The 20,250-nt window shown below is 52.3% G+C and overlaps 1 protein-coding gene across 1 annotated transcript; it reads left to right on the forward strand.

The window, feature by feature from the left end:
• Nucleotides 1-132: 132 nt before the first annotated feature.
• Nucleotides 133-20,250, forward strand: TRAIP (TRAF interacting protein; the record flags this gene model as incomplete). The annotated part of the gene is made up of 15 exons (XM_080350690.1): nucleotides 133-230; nucleotides 1,402-1,459; nucleotides 2,708-2,791; nucleotides 6,865-6,904; nucleotides 9,482-9,609; nucleotides 12,572-12,666; nucleotides 13,230-13,343; nucleotides 14,287-14,374; nucleotides 15,917-16,006; nucleotides 16,225-16,313; nucleotides 17,085-17,240; nucleotides 17,441-17,489; nucleotides 17,992-18,117; nucleotides 18,664-18,714; nucleotides 20,122-20,250. 15 exons carry the CDS (start codon nucleotides 133-135, stop codon nucleotides 20,248-20,250), a joined length of 1,395 nt encoding a protein of 464 aa, XP_080206816.1.

The following is a 20,250-nucleotide window of genomic DNA, read 5'->3' on the forward strand; positions in this document are numbered from 1 at the left end:
GGTCCCAGCGCTCGCCTAGTGAGGTCACTTCCGGAGCGGGCCGGAAGCGGCAGGCGGGCGGCCGGGTTTGAATCGCACGGCGCCGCGCGGTTGGATTGTCCCGGCCCGGGCTCTGGTCCCGGCCCGCTCGCCATGCCCATCCGCGCGCACTGCACCATCTGCTCCGACTTCTTCGACAACGAGCGGGACGTGGCGGCCGTGCCGTGCGGGCACACCTTCCACCGCGCCTGGTGAGCGGCCGCCGCCTCCCAGGGGAGCGGGGCGGGCGGGGGCTCGGGACGGCCCCGGCGGCCGTGGGTTGGGGCAGAGGGGGCAGCCCCGTAGGGCTGCGGGGTCCCACAGCGGGGCGAGGCGGTGCCGGCGCCCGCAGCCGTCCCGGGCGGCAGCCCCCTCCCCGGCGGCTCTGCCCTGGCTGTGCCCGTGCGCTCTGGGCCCCGCTGGGCCCGGTCCCTGAGGAGTCGCCTCCTCCCCACCACCTGCGGAGCCCCCGCCCACGGTGGCAGCGATTCCCCCTTGAGCGGGGTTACCGGAGCTGCCACTCTGCTGCCTGTGGCCCCCTCCCTGCCGTCCCTCCCCGCTCCGGTGCTGGCGGTTCGTCCCTGCATAGGGTGTTTGTCTGGAAGCATCGGGGCTGAGTTATGAGTGGAGCCCCCCGTGTGGTTTCATGCTTTTTGCTGGAGCTGTTTAGCAAGTGTTCGTGCTGGAAGGAAACTGTTCTGAGGAAATCAGTCCTGTGCAGGGGGAGGGGGCTCACATTTGCCTGTCTCCTTGCCCATCTCCCTTGGAGACGGGCCACCACTGGCTGGCGCCATGGTCACCCCTGAGCCAGTGGCAGAGGTGGGACTTGCTGCCCTCTGACAGCAGTGGAGGAGGCAGAGCTTGGATAGGTAACCTGCCAGCTCCAGACTGCTGCCCTGCTCCAAAAATAAACGGTGCTGAGTGTGATGTGATGGTTTAGTTGAAAAATGCATTAGTAGCTCCCCTGGGGAGCCCGACAGGTTTCATTCATCATCTCAGAGCAGAGACTGGCCCGATGTCACTCACGCTGCAAGGCGTTTTGGTGTCGATGGCACCCATTGGAGCTGACCAGACCGGGGAGCTCTCAACTGTCGCATCCTGATATAGCAGCTCTTGTGCCGCTCGGCACGTGGATCCGTTCACTTCTGTGAAGCTACAGTTGTTCAAAGACTCTCTCAGGGACATCTGAGCTTTGTAAAAAGTCTGCCCTGGTGAAGATAAGCTGGCACACTAAATTCAGCTGGGAATTGTCTTGGAGGCGAAGGTAGAGTGCATGCGCTGGAATGCGGTGTTCCTGTTAGCTGCACCTCTGGACTAAATGTTTGTGTTTCTGTTTTAAGTTGGTAAGAAGGATTTACTGTAGTTTTTCTTTTCCTTTCTCAGTCTCTTCCAGTGGTTTGATACAGCACCAAGCCGGACATGCCCACAATGCAGAATCCAGGTAAAACCATAAACCCTGTGCACCTCTGTGTTTCTGTGGTGTGATGCTCTGCTCAGGGGCACTGAGGAACTGTGATCTGGGCCTGTGGTGACACAAGGAAAAGGTTCATGGTGTGAAGTGAGATAACTTTCCCCGAAAATACCTCTCCAATGGCTTCAAGGGTGCACTCCCCTCCCTTCAGCCACCCCTCTGGTCAGAGGGCTGGTCTGAGGGCACCCTGTTGCTGTCTGTGTTGTAGTTCCTCTAGAAAGGGTCTCTGCTTTCTGTGGCTTTTATTTAGACTGAGTAAGTGTTGACATACTGATAGAAAGGACTGGAAGAGATTAATCGGGACACCAGACTTGTGTTTCTGGAGTATCCTGCTGCTCGCCATCAGGAAGCCTCCTGCTCTGCTGTACATGGGCCTTATAATGGAGTCTTTGCTTTGCAGCACGCAGCCCTTCATTGTGAAAAGCAAAGGCTGGGGAGGGAAGGATGTGCCCATCTGCTGAGATGGGAAGCCAAGGCTTGGGGATCCAGTGGCCTGAACTTCTTTAAAGTCCTTTGTGTCACCAGCCTTGATGCCAGCAATAGGTCTTGGTGAGTGGCAGCTGCAGGAGATGTTGTCTTATGCTCAGATGTAGGTTTTTAGCCAGCTGCAGCTTGGACTTGTTCTATGTTCATGCTTTTTCTTCCTGTCAAGGTCTTGGCCCTTGTTCCTTTCCTGACTTGTTGATTCCCTCTGTTCTTCGCTACCTCTTACCTCTCTGGGTTACCATGGAGTTATCGCGAAATAACATCTTATGTAGCAGTAACTATGCAATTAGCTGGTGTCATGACTGTATATAATACTTAAAACACAAAGCTGTAGCTGCATGGGGGAGGTGTGGAGAGCTATCAAATTCAATTACAGCACCTTCTGCCTGCAGAAAGCAGCACGTACTTCTGTCTTAGGATCTGGCATCGTGTTAGCTCAGCGTCAGCTGCTCGGGCCTTGGCTGCCAGAGAACAGACTGCGCTTGATTCAGAAATGCCTGAATCCTTCTGCTGCAGCTCAGGAGCTTGGCTGAAGTTGCGGTCCTGAAACTCAGTGGGGGGTCTGCTGCTGAGCCAAAGCAGGGCATCACCATTAATGGCATCAAGTGTGTGGTCTGACTTGCCTTTTGTGGTTTTGCGACAAGGTGGTACCTTCTCCCCCTCCGTCTGTCATCTGTAGCTGTTTTGTTTCCATATCTGTGCCCACCAACCTCTTCTGTCTCCTGTGTTTAGGTCAGCAAAAGACACATCATCAACAAGCTGTTTTTTGATGTGGCACTGGAGGAGCAGGCAGCACCAGATGCAGAGACCTTGCAGGTAATGTGACTGGGTGGTTCTTCTGTTGTGTGGTGCTTCAGCATCTTGGAAGCGTGGCCTGGGCTACCAGTTCTCTGCCAGCAGCTGCTTCCTGAGCTGGTGCTTGCTGCGCTGTGCTCATCATTCAGACCTGAAGCACATCAGTGTCTCCTGCCTGTCGCTGTTCTCTCTCTTGGTCCTGGCCCACTCTCAGCTCTGTGACAAGGAAGTCTCCGTGTGGTGGGTTAGAGTTTCCCCTGACTTAAGAGGACACCTCTATTTCACTGCTCTTCTGGTTCTCACCTTGCCTGGAAACCACCTGAACCAGCATCAAATAAACAACCAACTGCTGTCTCTCCCTTGAGCCTCAAAGCCTTGGGGAAAATCCCAAATGCAATGAATTGCTGCCAGTGTCTGTGGCTGGGTTGTGTGTGAGCCCTGCAAACCCCTTGGGAAAAGAGGGTTGTTGGAGGAAGCACCACCTCCTCATTTCTGTGCAGGCAGGTTTGCACCTACTGTAAGGAAATGGGACAGGGTGGTGATAAAATCTTGGTTTCCCAAGAGAAAAGAGGACAGGGACTGCCTGAAGCTGCACCAATGGGGGTGGACAGTGTGGAGGCTGTGTCCTCGGGCTGGACCGGGCTCAACCTGCTGTGCTGGGTGATGTTCTCCAAGTGCCATCCTTAAGTGCAGAGAGCTGGGTGTATGCAGGGATGAATGCGGAGCGGCTGTTCCATGTTCTCCTCCTTTGGTTAGTGCAGATGAAGCACAGCTCCTTATGCCTTGGAGTTGTCTATTCCAAAAAAAAGTAATGGGTTGACCTTGGTATAATGGGATGCTTGTACCCTCTTGTGTTTAGAATCAGCATGTGCAGTGATTACCATAATTAGCAGTTGCCATGACAATACTATATGTATATCCCATGTTTTTAAAATAAAGCCAGCCAGACTATAATGTCAGTAGCACTGTCATTCTTGAAGACTGCTAATAAAGAAACCAAAGGCCAAGTATGCGTACTGGGGAAATGCAAAAGCATCTCTGGGCACTTGAAGCTGTGTACCCCAGAAGCACAGCAATGGCTGGAGCGGATAAACATTGCTTTTAGTGCATATTCAGGTCTGTTCTCACAAGTGTAAATAGATGAGTGAATCAGAAATAGGTCGACGGGAGAAAATTGCCCCAGAAAAACTTTCTGTTCCCTCTTCCCCCACCCCAGGACCCGAGCTGGGTTCCCCCAGCCTCCCCCTCCAGGCAGGCTGTGCTGGAGAGCTGATCCCTTGCTCAAGGGCCGGACTGTGGAGCCATTCCTGCACATGAGGCTTGATGGTAACTCCTCATGCTCCTACAGAGTTTGTTGTATGGCTGTCTGAACATCTAGCCCTGAGAATGCAGCTTTTCTAATGCTGTGGTCACTATCTAAGGGGAAAAACTCAAATATTTTCTGTATAGATTAGCACACTTGGTTTGTAAGGGTATTTACTGCCACACGCACTGATTCAGGTTGCTGCTGGGCTGATGCTGGTTTGTCACCAGTCACACGCATGCTGTGTGCTGCCTTGTTTCTGGAGAACATGGGTGTGCATCATAGGTGGGATTTAATTTCCTTCTAGACTGGAGTTCTGTCTGCAGTGGAGTTCCTGGTTCTGGCCTGGGCAGCAGTTCAGAAAAGCAAACATGCAGTGGGCCATTCCTGGTCTCTTTAGAACCTGAGAAAAGAGTTGGTGACATCCTCAGCCAGAAGTGACTTCACCTGAAAAAGCCCCCGAATCCAGGGTTTGTTGCCAAACCCTGCCTGTACCTCTGAGATCCTGGGCGTCACATGGCACTTGGCTCCGCAATCAGCTGGAGCTGTGTCTGTGCAGATGTCCTGAAGTGAGTGTTTGGCTTCCTGCCTTGGAAAGGTCAGGCTGGGGCAAAAGGATGTGATTTGTGGTGCTGGAAAGCAAGAGTGCGTAGCTGTGGTCTGCTTGTCATCTTGACAAGACAAATTTGGGGTACCTCTCTGAGAACCAGGCTTCTGTGCCCAGTTCTAAGTTGTGGGAAGAGCTTCCTCAGAATCCAAAACCTCTTCCTGGGGCTGCAGAATTATCCGAATTATCTTTTGGATAATAATTGTCTTTGGCACTATCCCTCACTCTTGCTTTTGGTCCTAAGTGTTTGCAGTCAAAGGGGCATTGGGGCTGCTTTGTGTCCCACCACACTGGGCATCGGTTTTGACTGAGACACTGGAGGGAACTCAGTTCCCTGGAGCAGCTGAAGAGCATAGGCTGAGTGCTGTGACATGTCCAAGCGTTCCTGGATGCTGAGCCTGGGTTGTCCTGGATTGCTCTTAAAGGTCATCCTCAGCAATCAGAACAGTCTCCATGTGGTTGTTCCCAGAGCAGGAGAACTGTGAGTTCTGGGGTGAGGCTGTCTGGAACCTGACACTTCCAGCTGTTTGTGATCTTGGGAATGGAGAGTCCTTATTCCAAAGGAGACTAGGAGACTTCGGCTTGTTCAGTTTAGCAAAAAGGAGGCAGGAGGAGGAGGAGGATTCCTGCCTGTAAACCTGCTGAGGAGGGTAGGAACCTGGGAGGACAGCTGTCTGTGGTCCGGATAAACTCCTTTGATCTTGGGAAAATGTGGTCTTCTAACTCAAGCTGGCAGAAAGAGGAGAGTGAAAATTGGGGGCAGCCTTTGGGAGCCGTGCTGGAGGATGAGGGATTTCAGATTAAGTTGATGAATGAGGTAATGTTACATAGATGCCCACGGTAGCCCAGGATTTCTTTGCTTTCATGCTAATTAGCACATCTGGTGAGCTCACTAATCGTTCCTGAATAGGACTCTGATGCAAACACTCCAGAATAGTTTCTGCAGCAGAGTTAATTCCATGTCAGGCCTCCAGCTGTTGTGCCCCCAGGGGCAAATCCAAGTCCGCTCTGCTAGGCTTTGCATTTTGTCCCTTCTGCTTACTGAGCTTTACATCCCGTATTCTCTTTCATGCCTTTATTGTCACAAGCAGAGCCTCACTCTGCTCCCATCAGCTCCATGGTCACTGTCAGTGCTATTCTCAGCTCTGATTTGCATGTTGTGTTCCGGGTTGCACAGATTTGTGTGCTCTGCTTCAGTACAGTGTTGGCATTTTATTGTGGTTTTATTCCACTGCAGTTCCTGCCTGACTCGTTACGTGCTTTCCTCTGCAGTTCTCTAACACAGTTTTTTAAGTCATCTTCTGTTGACTCTTTCCTGCATATATTTTTCCCTCTCTTTAAATATATATATATATATATATACACACACACACACATATATATTTATTGCCCTTCTTTGTAACCGCTCCATACTCCTTTTGGCTATTTGCCAGTATTCATAAATCACATCACTTCATTATCTATAATTCAAGCTATGGGGCATTTGCTGCTTCTTTCTGGTCCTTAAGGAAGGTGTTAGAAACATCTGACCTTCCCAGACCCTCGTGGCATCCAGGAGATGTTATGTGCCCTTAGTTTGGTACGGGTTGGTTTATCACTGATCTGTTTATGACCATTCGACTGAGCTGTTACTCATATCAGCATCCTGAACTGCAGTGACTGTAGCGTCCATCAGAGTGCCAGCTGGTGCCTTTGCTAGTACACTTCCTTACCTTTTTCAGGCACTTGGACCTGCCCACTTGTCTCCCACCTGCACCCAAATAAAGTTCACTTCAGTTCAAAGCAACCCTCAGTCCCGTTAGTCTGGCAACATCCCTGTCTTATTGCCTTGTTTAGGTAAAACGTTATAAAAATTGTTCCTGTCTGATTTCCTGTGTTTCCCTGAGAGCCTTCCAAAATTATTCAGCTAAAACAAGATGACTGACAGTGTGAGAAACACAAGGTTGACAAGGCTAAGACGAAACTGGGATCTTCTCTTCTCCCCTGAAGGATGCCAGTTGGAGGTGCTCTTTGCATTCCCACTGATAGTACTTGCTTGTAACTTGGTTCTTGCTGTTACTGTGGGCCCTTCTTAGCACCTGGCCAGGGCAAATGTCCTTCCGAGAAACTTCTCAGCTCCTTTTAAGACCTGGTGAAAGCTCCCGCAGGGCATTTCCTAATGGCATTTTCTGTGTTGTGTTTCAGAATGAACTGGACAAGGTGAAGGCTCAGCTCTCTATGAAAGGTGAGTTCCAGCTGCCAGTGGGGGGTCAGCAGGTCCTGGGCTCTGCCTGTGCCAGGCTGCTCGGCTGGGCTTGAGGAGCCCTGTGCAGAGCCCAACCCTTGCTGGGGCCAAAGGCGTAATGCCGGCTGCAAACTCTTGTGCCGGAGCAGCTTTTTCTGAGGTGAAACCACCTAAAGCTGTACAAAGCTTGAGTGACAGAACCAGAACCTGCAGCCTGGCCCAGCTCTGCTGTGGCTGGGGAGCTCACTGCAAGTTTAGAGGCATATATGCGATTTTTTTTTTTCTGCCCCTCTTCCTAATCGCAAGCTACAGAAGTGCAGAGCACAGCTATATCTGGAGCAGGCTTGCTGAAAGCAAAACCCTTGGTTTGCTTACTGTGAAACTCACAGCTGCACATGGCAAAGGCTCATTCCTTCTGACAGATGAGGGCGTAAAAGCAATGCCCAAAAGCAGCAGTGGGGAGACTTTGGATTTGTTTGGCTGTTGCAGTGCCACATGTGTCGCGCGAAGAGCAGGCTGAGTTCAGAGTGTGCCCGCTTCCATTTTCCCATCTTTAATTTTAGAGGATGTTTGAGGGAGGCAGGAAAAGCAAAAGCCCTGGAGACTTGTCGATGGGTTTTAAGCATCGTCTGTAGGCAGCCTGTCATCAGAACATGAGTCATGAGCAGCGAAAGGAAAATGTCAGTCTGAGTGACAGAAATCCAAAGACATACTAGCAGAAGGGGGAAAAGAAATTCTTTAAAGAATGCTGGGGGCTCGCCCACGCCCTGAGAGTCGTCTTTCCTCTGCTTTCCTTGCGTGCACGAGACAGACATGAATAGCCAGGAGATTGAGGATTCAGTAGTTAGCTTGAGAGCAGAATTGGATGGTCTGCATGTCTCTATTCTGAGGCGTGTTCTCTTGCCAGCTTGGTTGAGTTTAGTGACTTGGTAGAGAGCCAAATCTTCTGGGAAAGGTGGCTGGGACTCTTGCTAGGATGTTATCCAAGAAAAACTGCTTGAAAGCCTGCTCAGCTTCTCAGCTGCTGGTGAGTAGAGGTTGGATTTGACATCCCCTGTCCCATTCTCTTTTCATAGAAATGAGTAGCTCCTTCCCACCTCCTGCCTTCTTTGCTGTGGGCACTCTGCTCTCTGGTGGTTCTTGTGTATAAATTCTTCACTTGAGGATGTGCTCTGTGCTGTAGAGGAGCTGTGTAATTACCAGTCTCTGAGCAGCTTTCAAATGCCTCTGGAGGTGCGGAGCTGCGATCAGCCCCAGCAGGCACTGTGGGAGGCACTGAATGAGCTGCAAACTCATTCCTGCAGCACGGGGAGGTTTGGCTTCTGCCATCTGCCTCTGGGCAGCTGGGAACGGAGGAGGGGGAAGCCCTGACTCTTTTGGTGGCTATGGAGTCCCTGCAAACGCAGGGGAACGTCTCCAGGGTGTGCTGCCTCTGGTGAAGAAGGGTTATTCAGATCGATGGAGAAAGAAAATGCTTTGCTAAGAAAGAAATATATCTCGGTTTCCCTTGCCACCTGTGTGCTTCTGCTGGGATCTGCTCTTCTTCCCCAGTCCCACGTGGCTGTTTTACTGGCTGATCGAGCAGCAAAGCTGCACTTCAGGTAGTGCTTCCTTGGGACGTGCTGGCACAGTTTGAAAATGGGTGGTTTGCAAGGAGGAACAGCTTTTTGGAAAGGCCTTGACTGGTTCTCTGCTATCATCAGGCTGGAGCCGTGGACACTTTTAGCAAAGATGCTGAGCTGAAGACTTCACCCTGCTCTCAGCAGGGTTAGGCTGAGGAGTTATTGCTTTCCCTCATTGCTCAACTGCTTTGAGCTTTCCAGTAATGCTGGCTGTTCCCTGCTTAGGTCTGTCAGCTCCTGATGCTGATGGTTGCTTTATGAGCTGTTCTTCCCTTGCCTCAACAAAACAAATTGAAATCTGGTGCTATTTTCCATCATCTTCTCTCTGGTGGTCAGAGGCATGTGCTTGGTTCCTGGTTTGCCTGTGTGCGGAGGAACAGCAGGACTCCAGGTTTTGTGACCTGCAAAAAGTGGGTGCTCTGGGGAATCTACGTAAGCTGTCGTGTGTTCTGCAAAGCCCCCACCTGAGCTCTGCTTTGCTGCCTCTTGCTGTAGGTGCAGCAGCGAGGTGTGTCGCTGTACGCAGCTGCCCAAAGGGCTTCCCTGCACATCAGGCTTCATGGGGAGAGCATGGGCTGGGGGCTCAGCTCTCCAGCTCTGCACGAGCTCGGTGTAACCAGAGAGAAACGTTTTCCTTGTGCCAGGCTGGCTTTGAGAGCAGGCAAGAGTTAAGATGCATCAGCTTAGTGTTAGCAGGGCTGGCACTGGAAAGCTATTAAAGGGAACTGGTTATCTTTAGTAAAGAAAATCTTGAAGCCTGCTGGCACTGGGAGAAGCAGTTGCTCAGCGCAGACCCTGGTGCAGACAGCACTCGGGGAAATGGCTCCATGGGAACAACCAGCTCCGGCAGCCTGGAGCCCAAGACTGCAAGCAGTGGCTATTTGTTGTGCTTCTGCTGCGGTGGGGCAGCTGAAGTCTGCTGGGCCATGACCTTTTTTTTTATTTTCTTTTCCAGAGAAAGAAAAGCGGGAATGCCAGGCCATTGTGGATGGGCTGAGGGACACTCTGGATGTGCGCAATGCCACTATAGAGTCGCTTCAGAAGGTGCTGGGAGAGACAGAGATGCTGTGCTCCTCTCTCAAGGTACTCTTCCCATCCCCAGCAGGACTTCAGCACCAACTGTTGCTGAAGGTCTTGCTAATAAAGAGATTGTGCTGGTGGGATTTTGGATCTGGTGCCTCGAGCCTCCTGTCTCCTCAATCTCCATGTGACAGGAGGGCAGTGAAGCTGGGTTTTCATTTTGGGTTTATTCGTCTGAAGCAAATGGTGTTGCTGGCCTCAAGGTCCTGAGCACGCTCCACCAGGGGGTGATTTGGAGGCAGAAAAGCCAGGCTTGTGGCTCACATACAAGTGGTTTATGCTGAAGGCAGAGGTGGCCGTGATGGGGGAGAGATGCCAGCCCAGCCTGGGGACTGCTGGCCAAGCCTCGCTAGTGAAGCAGCAGTGCTGATCATAAAGGTAACAGCACGAACCGAGAGCAGGAACTGGCCCCAGTGCCCCATTGCCGAAACACTGGCTCCCTGCAGTAGAATGTTCTTCTGAAATGGGTTTAGGCCAGACGGGATTCAAGGAAAATTAGTTCCTTAGTTAGATTGGAGGAGAAATCAAACTGAAATATATGGAGGGGGAGTTGCAAGCTTCAGCTGAGTGGGATTTGATCCAGCTAACTCTCCTGTCTCTATTCTGTTGCCAGGGCTTTCCTTCGGTTACATTAGTAATGTGTGAAGTCCAGGGATCAAATATTCCTGTTGTGTTTCAGCACACAGTGACTCAGGGTGTAGTCACGTACTGAGCGTAAACAGCAAGTGGAAGAGGGGAAGAGCAGGAGCTGCTTTGTTGAGATGTCTTGTAGTGAGCAGAGTGACTGTGCCTGGGCGGTGGGCTGGGCAGTCCCTGCTGTGTGCTGGTGACACACCTGTCACAGGAAGATGGGTCCAGGCGGGGGGTTGTGGGCTGCAGGCTGAAAAGTGGGGAAGGGATCATCTGCCTTTCGCAAGGTCTCTGTTCCGTGGAGTGTGGGAGAATCATAGAATAGTTTGAGTTGAAGGGACCTTCCAAGCTTATCCAGTCCAACCTCTGCCATGAGCAGGGCCATCTTCACCCAGTTCAGGTTGCTCAGAGCCCCGTCCAGCCTGGCCTGGCCTGTCTCCAGGGATGGGGCATCCACCACCTCTCTGGGCGACCTGGGCCAGGGTCTCACCACCCTCAGTGTAAAAAAATTTCTTCCTCATGACCAGCCTGAATCTCCCTTTCTTTAGTTTAAAACCATCACCCCTTGTCCTGTTACAACAGACCCTGCTCAGAAGTGTGTCCTCATCTTTCTTATAGGCTCCTTTTAAACACTAAAAGGTGGTAATAGCCTAATCATGTTCCCAGACCTGCAAGGCCAGGTGGCCCCATGAGAGCTTGTAGATAGGTTGTGGGGTTGTCCTTCTGTGTTTCACCTGCAGCTGTCTCTTCCTGAAAGGAACCAGTCTGGGAGGTCTGCCTGACACCAGCAATGTGCTGCTGTCACAAGGCAGAAGGAAAGATATACTAAGGAATTAATGCCGGACAGGCCTTGCTGTGAGCCAGTATAACTTAACTTTGCCTGCCCACAGGATTATATCTAACCTGCTTGGGTGTAAAGGCAGCCTGGGCCATGCCAGAGATGTTCTGGGTGTAGCAGGCAGGGTACTTCTGATGCTCCCTACTCCTGCGGAAACAATTGTGATGGTGGAAGCTGGTGCTTGCTGCTCAACTCAACTTCTCTGTGCTTGGCTTCCCTGCCTTGGTATCTCAGGAGGAGGCTCTGTGCTTATCTTGCCAGTTGCAAAACCCTCCATATATGCTTAAGTCCTTTTAATGAAAGCTGGGCAGAAGGATTAGGGACCTCTAGGTGTCTTTTCTGTGGTGTACGGGGTTTCCCAGCTGAATGCCAAGCACTGTCTTATGCTGCATCATTAAAGATTAAAGCACTAAACGTCTGCAGTGAAAACAGAGGCTTAGCTGTCTGCGACACCAGTCCAGCCCACAGACTGTGAGCCGTTCCCATCTTCTGCTCGGACCGTCAGCTGCTGCTGAACCTTCGTGTTAGAGTTTGCTGCCTTTCAGGCTCTCTGAGGCCAGAGACTCTACTCCAGCCTGGCACAAAATGCTGCTGTGGGGACAAGAAGTGTCGAGAGCTCTGGTTAGGAAGAGCTAAAGATGAGCTCTGCTTAAGCAGGAGTAACACGTGAGCCTGCAACGTTGTCCCTCTGCAAAGCCCCAGCAGTTTCACATTTGGTTTCTGTGGCAGGAAGTGGATAAAATCCTTTAACTTCTGTGTGGAAGAGAGATTTCCGAGGCGATGGCCCTTGGCCAGGCCTCTCCCTGGGGTCAGCACTGTGCTGAAACCAGGCCCAGAGCCTTCCGAAGGTGCTATGTGAGGCACACACAAACCTACAAAACACAGGTGCATTGGAACGGTGCTGGCTGGGACCAGCTTTCCTCTATTCTGCCACACCGCAGATCAGTGCTTTCTCAGCCCAGCCGAGGTTCTCTGTCACTGCTGCCTGCTACTGGGGAGCCTGGAAAGATGAGAGAAGTGCCCGGGTGGGTATCTGGTCTCCCAGAAGAGACCTACTCAGCATTCCTATTTATTTAAGCAGCTAATAGCAAGGAGAACTGGAAGGCTAAAGCAGAGGGATCAGCTGTATGTGGAGGAGAGAGCAATTTCAAGGTTTCCTTGCTGGGGACTCCTTTGCTTTTTGAAAAACAAACTGTCGCTGTGGTCAGGGAGCTGCACAGCCCCCAGACGCTCTCAGCAGCAAGGAGGCTGTGATGCCGTTTCAGCACCAGACTCATGATGCGATTAGCACTGAGACACTGCTGCGCTTGCAGGGAGCAGAGCTTGGGGTGCAGTGGGGAGGGAGCTAAACTTGCTGTAATCCTGGGCTGCTGAGGTGGTGATAGCGTTAAGAGCCAGTGTATGCTCCCAGCTGCCCGCAGTGCGCATAAGCCAGGATATTTCTCTAACAATCCCTGGAGCCTTCCTAACGGTCTGCATATGCTTGCTTCTCTGCAGAAGCAGATGAAATTCCTGGAGCAGCAGCAGGAGGATAACAGAAGTTCAAAGGAGGAGGCCCGCCGCCTGCGGAACAAGCTGAGAACCATGGAGCGGTGAGACCCTGGGCCTTGTGGGCTGGGCTGTGTGCCTCTCCCCACATCGGAGGGGGGTGGTCCTGCAGTGTCAAGCCCCACACACTGGGTCATCTTACCCCATAAGGCTGGAAACTGCTGCATTAGCAGGGCTGCCCTTGCCTGTCCGTGCTATTGCCGTGCCTTGTTTCCAGACGCTGCTCTCCCTAAGCAGCAGTGAGGTATGCTGCTGTGTGCACACTGGCCTCCTCTCTGATGCTTTGAGTGTGGCTACGGGTCATTCCTGTTATTAGGGGATGCTGGGGCAGAATCCCAGCCCAGGAACAGTCACTATAGGGCCCAAGATGTTCACCTCACGTGCAGTACGTGTGTACAGCTGCCCCTTCACTGTCCATGTAGCTCTACTCTTCCCTAGAAAAAGTCCTGCTTGTGGCAGGGCAGTTGTCTCTGTTTCCCCACACAACATCCAGCGTGCCTGCAGCAGGAGCTTTGTCTGCACCAGCTCCTTGGGGGGAAGTGGAGCTCCAGGCTCTTACCCAGCTCTGTTTGTGACTCATGAACTGAGGATACTTTTTTTTGTGCAGGATTGAGCTGTTGCTTCAGAGCCAGCGCCCTGAAGTGGAGGAGATGATCAGAGAGATGGGAGTCGGGCAAGCAGCAGTGGAACAGCTCGCGATCTATTGTGTGTCGCTGAAAAAGTAGGTGCTGCGGGCCTGGCACAGCTGGCTCATGCTGTCCTGGGGTGCCCAGGGAGAACCCTCTGCCGAGGACCAGCAGGCGCATGGGCTCTGTGGAGCTCTCACTGCCTGCTTGGGCCTCCGCCGGGTTTTGCCTGACAGATCCTGGGGACCTAGATTGGAGCCTGTCACACTGAACTGTTCCTCTTGTCACTAGTGACATGCATGTCACCATGGGAACTATCTCCGGAGCTGTCAGTGCACCTATGAGGTGATGATTATTATTCCCTCCGTTCTCCTCTTGTGCCTGAGGGGAAATGAAGGAACGAGGGGCTCCAGGTCATACCCTCTGCTCCATCGCTCTGCAGCTGCAGCCTTGGGCATTCTCTGGCACGGCCAATCTGCAGCACTGCCCTCCCCTACCTGGGAATCCATCTGATCCGGCTGGGCAAGGCCACAGCTTCTGTGAGGCTGGTCTGATGGCAGCTGAATAATTGCAGCTTCAATACAAAGCTGTAATGAGGCGAGTGTCCCTGCGATGTAATTGGGAATGAATGTGCATGGCCAATAGTGTGAAGTCTGAAAAGTCACTTAAGCAAAGCTGCCAGCATGGAGGCTGCCCTGTTGTCTGTCTGTCTTTTCCATTAGCAACTGGAATGTCTCTAGATCTGGTTTCCATTTTGCTGGTGGATTCTATTTGTGCCCTGTTCTCAGACATGGTATCCCTTGTGGTACTTTTTCTCCCCCATGGTTTAGCGCTATGTTTGACACACTTGGTCCGTGTTGGTACACTCAGCTCTGTTCCTTGAAGAGCTTTGTGTCTCCTGTTTGTGTTTTTTTTTTTTGTTTTGTTTTCTGGTGGCTCTGCAGTTGTAGAGCTTCAAATTAAGGGTCTTGCCTTGCCTCTAAGAAGTTCTGGCTCAATCCTTCTGCAAACAACCTGACTCCCCTGGTCTCTTTGCAGGGAATATGAAAACTTGAAGGAGGCTCGGAAGATCTCTGGTGAGATGACAGAGAAGCTGAAGAAGGAGCTGTTTTCTGTCAATAACAAGGTAAAGGGAGAATGCAACTTGTCAGGGTGACATCTGGTCTGTAGGTCCCTGTCAATAACTGTGCCTCAGGCTGTCTGCAGTGACTCCTCCCACGCTGAGCACTACCTGAGTGGTGCGGGTGGTGTGGAGGTGTCAGGCTGGGGTTTCTGGGTCAGTCTGTGATGCTGCGGTGAGTACAGCCTCTGGCGACGCTGGTGGGGCAGCATGTGCCGAGCCAGCCGCAGTTGGTAAGGGAGCCGGGACTGGAAGGCAGGAGCACGCAGGTGCTCTACCACTTCCACTGGGTTCTGGAAGCAGCGCTGCCTTCATCCTGCCATGCTGCTGAGTGTGAGCTGCCAGCCCCTCCTGCTGCAGAATCAAGGCCCTAGGAAATGTGCTAAGGGGTTCGGAGCCAGCTCCAGTTGAGTGGGGCTTAGCCTTGGCCTGGTACAACTGAGTCACACCCATCCTTGTGCCTTCAGCCAACGCAACTGGGCCAGGGCTCCTGCATGATGCTGTGCCGAGGCAGGCGATGTTCCCAAAGTGTGGTGAGGATGTGCACAGGTGGCTCTGCACAGAGCCTGCCTGGGCTGTTCCCAACCTGGCACAGAGCTGGGAGGTACAGACATGGCTCTAGTGCTGTGCTCCAGCTGCTCTAGCCCTGCCTGGCCTCGGTTAGCTCACGTCAGGAGGCACTTTCTGCCAGTTCTAGTACCTAGTCCCCATGAGAAGTGTGTATGTGTAACTCGCTCTCCAAGGCGCAGGGGTTCACTGGGGCATCCCTGTGTCTAAGTTCACAAAGTGGGAGACTGTGGGTGGATTTAGCCTCTTTTTGTTACTTGACCATAGCTTGGCCATAGCTCCCTCAAATGGAGAAGGAGGTTCTGGGATTGCTTTGCTGCTCTCCAAGCCAGTTAACCCCCTGCACGAGGTGCTGTTGCTGGAACCGGGCTGAGGCCATGCCCAGCTGCAATCACCAGTTTGTGTCCGGAGGATGCGAGTCAGTGCACTCAGGGCTGTGGGCTCAGCTGACGAGAGCTGACTGTACCGACATTCTGTGGGCTGGCCCAGACTCCTGCACCACAAACGTCTCTGATGTGGTAGCGGTCCACTCCTTGACCCCTGCTCCTGGCGTGCTTCCCCTTGTGAATCAGGCCTGTCCCTGTGCCAGCACTGCTGATGCACAACCAGCCTCCGGCCTGTGGTTTGGAGTTCCTGCACTCTGGTGCGTCCAAAGTCCTGCAGGAATTCAGAATGCAGCCACCAAGTGTTCGAGCAGGGAAAAGCTGCCATCATCAAGCATAGATGCTCAGGAAATGCTACAGCAGGAAGATTTGTGTTGGGTGAGCGGCCCTGGAGATCCCTCTGCAGGCAGCTGGAGGAAATGGGCAGGTATTTGGTTGCTCTGAGAGAGGAGAGGTTGGTCAGACAGGAAAATTGAGACCCTAAACAGAGGCAAGCAGCTTGTGCTGCAGCCCATTCTGCTCTCCCTGGGGATCTCTGCCCTCCCTGAGCTCTGTGTTGTAACTGGCACTCTGCTGTTTGGGGGGGTTCATTCTGCAGCTCCAGAAAACCACTTCAGAATTGGAGAAGACAGAGGAGGAGTTAAAAAGCACCCAGAAGGATCTGAAAAATGCAGACAAGGAGATCTTGGTGAGAACGTTGTTCCTCAGTCTGCAGTAACTGGCAGCTGGCCACAGCCTGCTGCTGCAAAGCCAGGAGTTCTGCTGGCTTCTGCTCACTGACTGACTTACCCAGCCCACCTCACCTCTCTGATTTGCCCCACCTGATGCTGATTTACAGAAAAGGGGCAAAGTATCTGCAACTAAATATTTCCTTATCTTGCTGTCTGCTTTCCCTTTTCCCTCCAGAGTTTGAAGAAGAAGATAGACATCCTGCAGGACACTCTGAAGGTCCCATCTGTAACCAGAGAGACACTCAGTCGACTGGTGTTTGAAAGGTTAGTGACATGCATCCTCAAAGGCCAAGGATGGAGATGGCAGGTCCAAAGTAGGAGCTGACAGATTAACTTGCAGGGGAAGCAGAGACATGCTCATCTGGCAGGCATTGCAGTAGCATGGTCATTTTACTCCTTGTATTTTATTTTGTGAGATTTTTTTTAATGGATTGGTTGGGGGTTTTTTTGTTGCTGACAAGGTGGTGGTTGGTTTAGTTGGAAAAAGTGTGTGTTTTGGAGGGTTTGGGTCAAGATGGGATGGAAGAACAGACTAGGTTTTGACAAACTCTTTGTCACTGTGTCCTGCCAGAGAAATATCCCTAAAGCTGCTCCTCTGATTGCCTCAGGGTTGGCCTTCTAGTGAGCATGTACTGGTGTATGGGCATCAGGGATCTTAGCCAGGCAGAAGAACCCAGCCTGAAAAATGGCATCTTTTATGTTTTTATCGAGCCATTCCTTGCGAGGAACCTGTGCTGTTACCCCAGTACAGCAAACTGGGTCGTGTACGCAGAGCAGCAGCATGCCAGGGCATTGTTCTGGATGCTGCTGTTGTAGCACAGGCCGTTTGAGGGTGAACAGCAGTTTGGGACACTGACTGTAAACTCTGGGATTCAGATTGTCTTTTCTTTGACCTGTAAGCAGAATGGGGCTCTGATCCTGGTCCCACTGCTGTCTCGCAACTCAAATTGCGTAGCGTGCAGCTCTGTCTTCCTCTCACCTGCTGGGTGGCGAGCGGTGGCCTCCCGATGGCTGATGCTTTGCCTGGCCTTGCAGCCCTGCTCCCGTGGAACTGCGGCAACCAAAGCTCCATCGCCCGGCCCACAGTGATGAGATCAATCTAGATGCTACTTTTGATGTGGACACCCCTGAACATCAGCCCTGCAGATGTCTCTGCAGCCCTGCAAAAAGGCCGAAGCTGGATAAAAAAACGTGAGTTTTTCCTCATCTTTCTGCTTCTAAAGGAGATCAAAGTCTCGCTTCTTTGGAAGCTGCTGTGTGATATCAGACGGCTCTCCAGCTGCCTGATGTCGTGCTGCAAGTTTTGTCATCATTTACTTGGCCTTGTCTGTCCTTGCCAGCTCCACTCGAACAATAAATCTCTGCTGATTTGCTCCTTGGACTTCTTACAGGCCTCCTGTGGTAAATCTGGCGAAGAAAGTTCTGAAGGAAACAATGGAGGTAAAAGGGCTAATCTCGATTTCTGCATCACCTCTTTGATTCTGCTGTTAATAAGCCTGGGACAAAGGACCCATTTTCTCTGTGTAGGAGATGCTGTGACCATAGACTGGCCCATCTACAGAACTGCAGTACATGCTTCAAAGTTCTTTGCTAAACAGTCTCCTAGAAACACTGAATTGCTGCCTCAGGCCTCCTGGAGCCGGGCAGGAGAGGGAGGGTGGGGACACATGTCCTGTTTATCCTGACTTGGGTGCTTGGCAAACACATGGAGCTGACCCCAGGGGCTGGGGGGTGAGCTGGGGTCTATTCTCCCAGCCTTGCTGGGTGCAGTGTCCTACCTCCCAGGGTGGGAGGCTGGAAGCTGCTGTTCTCTGGCCTGACATGAGATCAGCAGTAACCATTACCCTAAATAGCTGTCTGTGTTATTAGTGCTCCCTCTATGTGGACTAAATTCAGCAGATCATGCTGGTTAAAGGGCTTTTCTCATTATTTCGTGGGACAGAACTGGGCAGATGATCTGGAGGATGAAGCTCTTAAAGGACTCCTGCCAGGATTCATCAGGAACTCTGTTATCTCCAAGAAGCCATCTTCGGGCAGCTTGCTGGCTCCCCCCAAGAACACAGGCACTGTAAGTATGACCATCCAGTTGGTGAGCGTGTTGAGTGCTGGCACTGCACACCGCTGTCCTGAAGTGACCCTGCAGGAGGAAGCGAATGAGGCTTTTACCTTGCCACGTAGCAGTGTGTGGAAAATAAATCTTGGAACATGACCTGGCTACTTCCCAGTCCCGCAGAGCTCCAGGGATGACAGATGCTCATTCCCTTTTTGGCAGCAGCCTAAATGGCCATCCATGTCGCATTCCTCCATCTCCTTGGAGCTTTGGGTGTTTTCCTCTTGTTCCTCAATCTCAGTGATAAAACACTAAGCCTTTCTGCTCCATGGAAGGCCTGCTTACTTCAGAAAGTGCCCAAGATACCCCAACTTTGCTAATATCCTTGGGTCTGCCTTTTTCTGAAAGTGAGGGCTTAGTACAAGTACTGAGTGTTTCCAGATGCTTGTAACCCCTCCCTAGAAGCTGTGGCCTGCAAGGCTCCCGCTTCCCTATAACCAGCATGAGGAGACATAGCCAAGGCTCTGTGCTGCTGCTCCAGACTCATTTCTTTCTCTTTTCTAGGTGAGGATGGGGTATGATGGCTTGGGAGGCAGAACAAAGTTCATACAGCCTGTATCCTTTCCTGCAGCTCACATGGCAGTACTGGTGCTGTGGGTCCTCTTTCGTCTTGGCCATCTTGGGGAGTTCTGCTCTGCAGCCAACAAAAAATGGGCTGGGATCCTTATGTAACCATCAGATTTCTCTCTATCTGGCTCTGATCAAGCCTGAGCCCAGCGAAGGCTTCAAGGAACTGAACTTGCTGAGAGCATTATCAGAGGTGGCTCACTTAGAGGAGCACATCAACTGGAAACCAGTACCCTTTGCAGGGACTGCCTGTGCCCTTGGGAGCAGCAGCGCAGCCTCCTGGCCCTGTGCCTGCCAGCCCCTGCAGCCGAAGGCCCCATTCCTGCAGGAGGCTGCTGCTCTGCTGTGCCTGTGCTGGTGGGCAGCCCTGCAGTGGGCAAGGAACTGAGGGCTGAGCTCTCCCAACGCAGGGGGAGCTGCTCGATTCCTGCTCCTCACACTGAAACAGTGTCCTCTCCCTACAGAGGCTGCTTCTCACCCGCCTTCCCTGGGCAGGACTGTCAGAGGGATGTGTGCTGCGCATGTGGCTCTAGCACTGCTCTAGCTCCTGGTGCTGCTTTTAAGGTGGTTTTTGCACTTTTTCTAGAAACCAGGAGGCTGAAGCAGAGAAGAAGCAATCAGCTGGAATGTGTGACTTGCTGGGAAGCTCTGGGCTGCTGCTTCTATGGCCTCGTTGTGACAGGGTGGAGGTATCCAGTGGCAGGGAGATGCCTGAACCAGATCTCTGGGGCCAGATGTGCCCGTGCTGCCAGCCTGAAGGGACTGGAAGGGTAGACGGCTGTCCCAGGGCTGCCTTGCACATGGCTGGTAGAGGAGCAGCTTATTTCTCTAATCCTGAGCGCTGGAGCATGCTAGTTTGTGTCATGCTGCAGCTCTGCTGCCCTGGCCTGCACCTGCTGGGCAATGCTGCAGCAGGCAGCTGGTTCAGACCTGTTACAGTTCAGTCATGTTTAGTTTCTGGGACTTCTGTGTCTCTGAAGGTTTGTTCAATGCCATGTGAGTTAAAGAGGACTGTTGCTCCCAGGGCTCTTCCCTGGGGGTTGCTCTGCCTTGGGAGGCTGCAGGCTCAGGCTGCCATGCCTTTCCCTGACCGGTATCCTGGCTCACGCATGCCAGGTGCATCTTGAAGTGCTGGTAGATGCTTAAATGCTGTTTTGTGTGCAAGGAGTATCACAGAAGTGGGAAGCATTCCTTGACCCATGGGGCAGGAGCCATGTCTGAGCTCTGCTGTGAGCTGGGAGACAAAGCCCAGCCTGTCCTGCAGGGAGTTTTAATTTGGGTGCAAGTGCATGGCCAGGGCCCAGGGCTGTGGGTCAGGTCAGTCTGCAGCAGGTATTGGATCACTTGTGTCGCCAGGGCCTTGGTCTATAAATTCCTTGACAGTTTTACGTCCAGACAAACCTGTCAGAAATCCGCCCGTTAGCAGTGAGGAACAAGAAGAAGGTCTCCAGGCCTGCGTCTGCAGCTCCCTCCGCATCGTCCTCCAGCAGCAGCCAGGCCAGACTGGACAGTTTCCTGCAGTAA

Source organism: Nesoenas mayeri (assembly GCF_963082525.1).
Source record: "Nesoenas mayeri genome assembly, chromosome: 10".
Classification (NCBI taxonomy): domain Eukaryota; kingdom Metazoa; phylum Chordata; class Aves; order Columbiformes; family Columbidae; genus Nesoenas; species Nesoenas mayeri.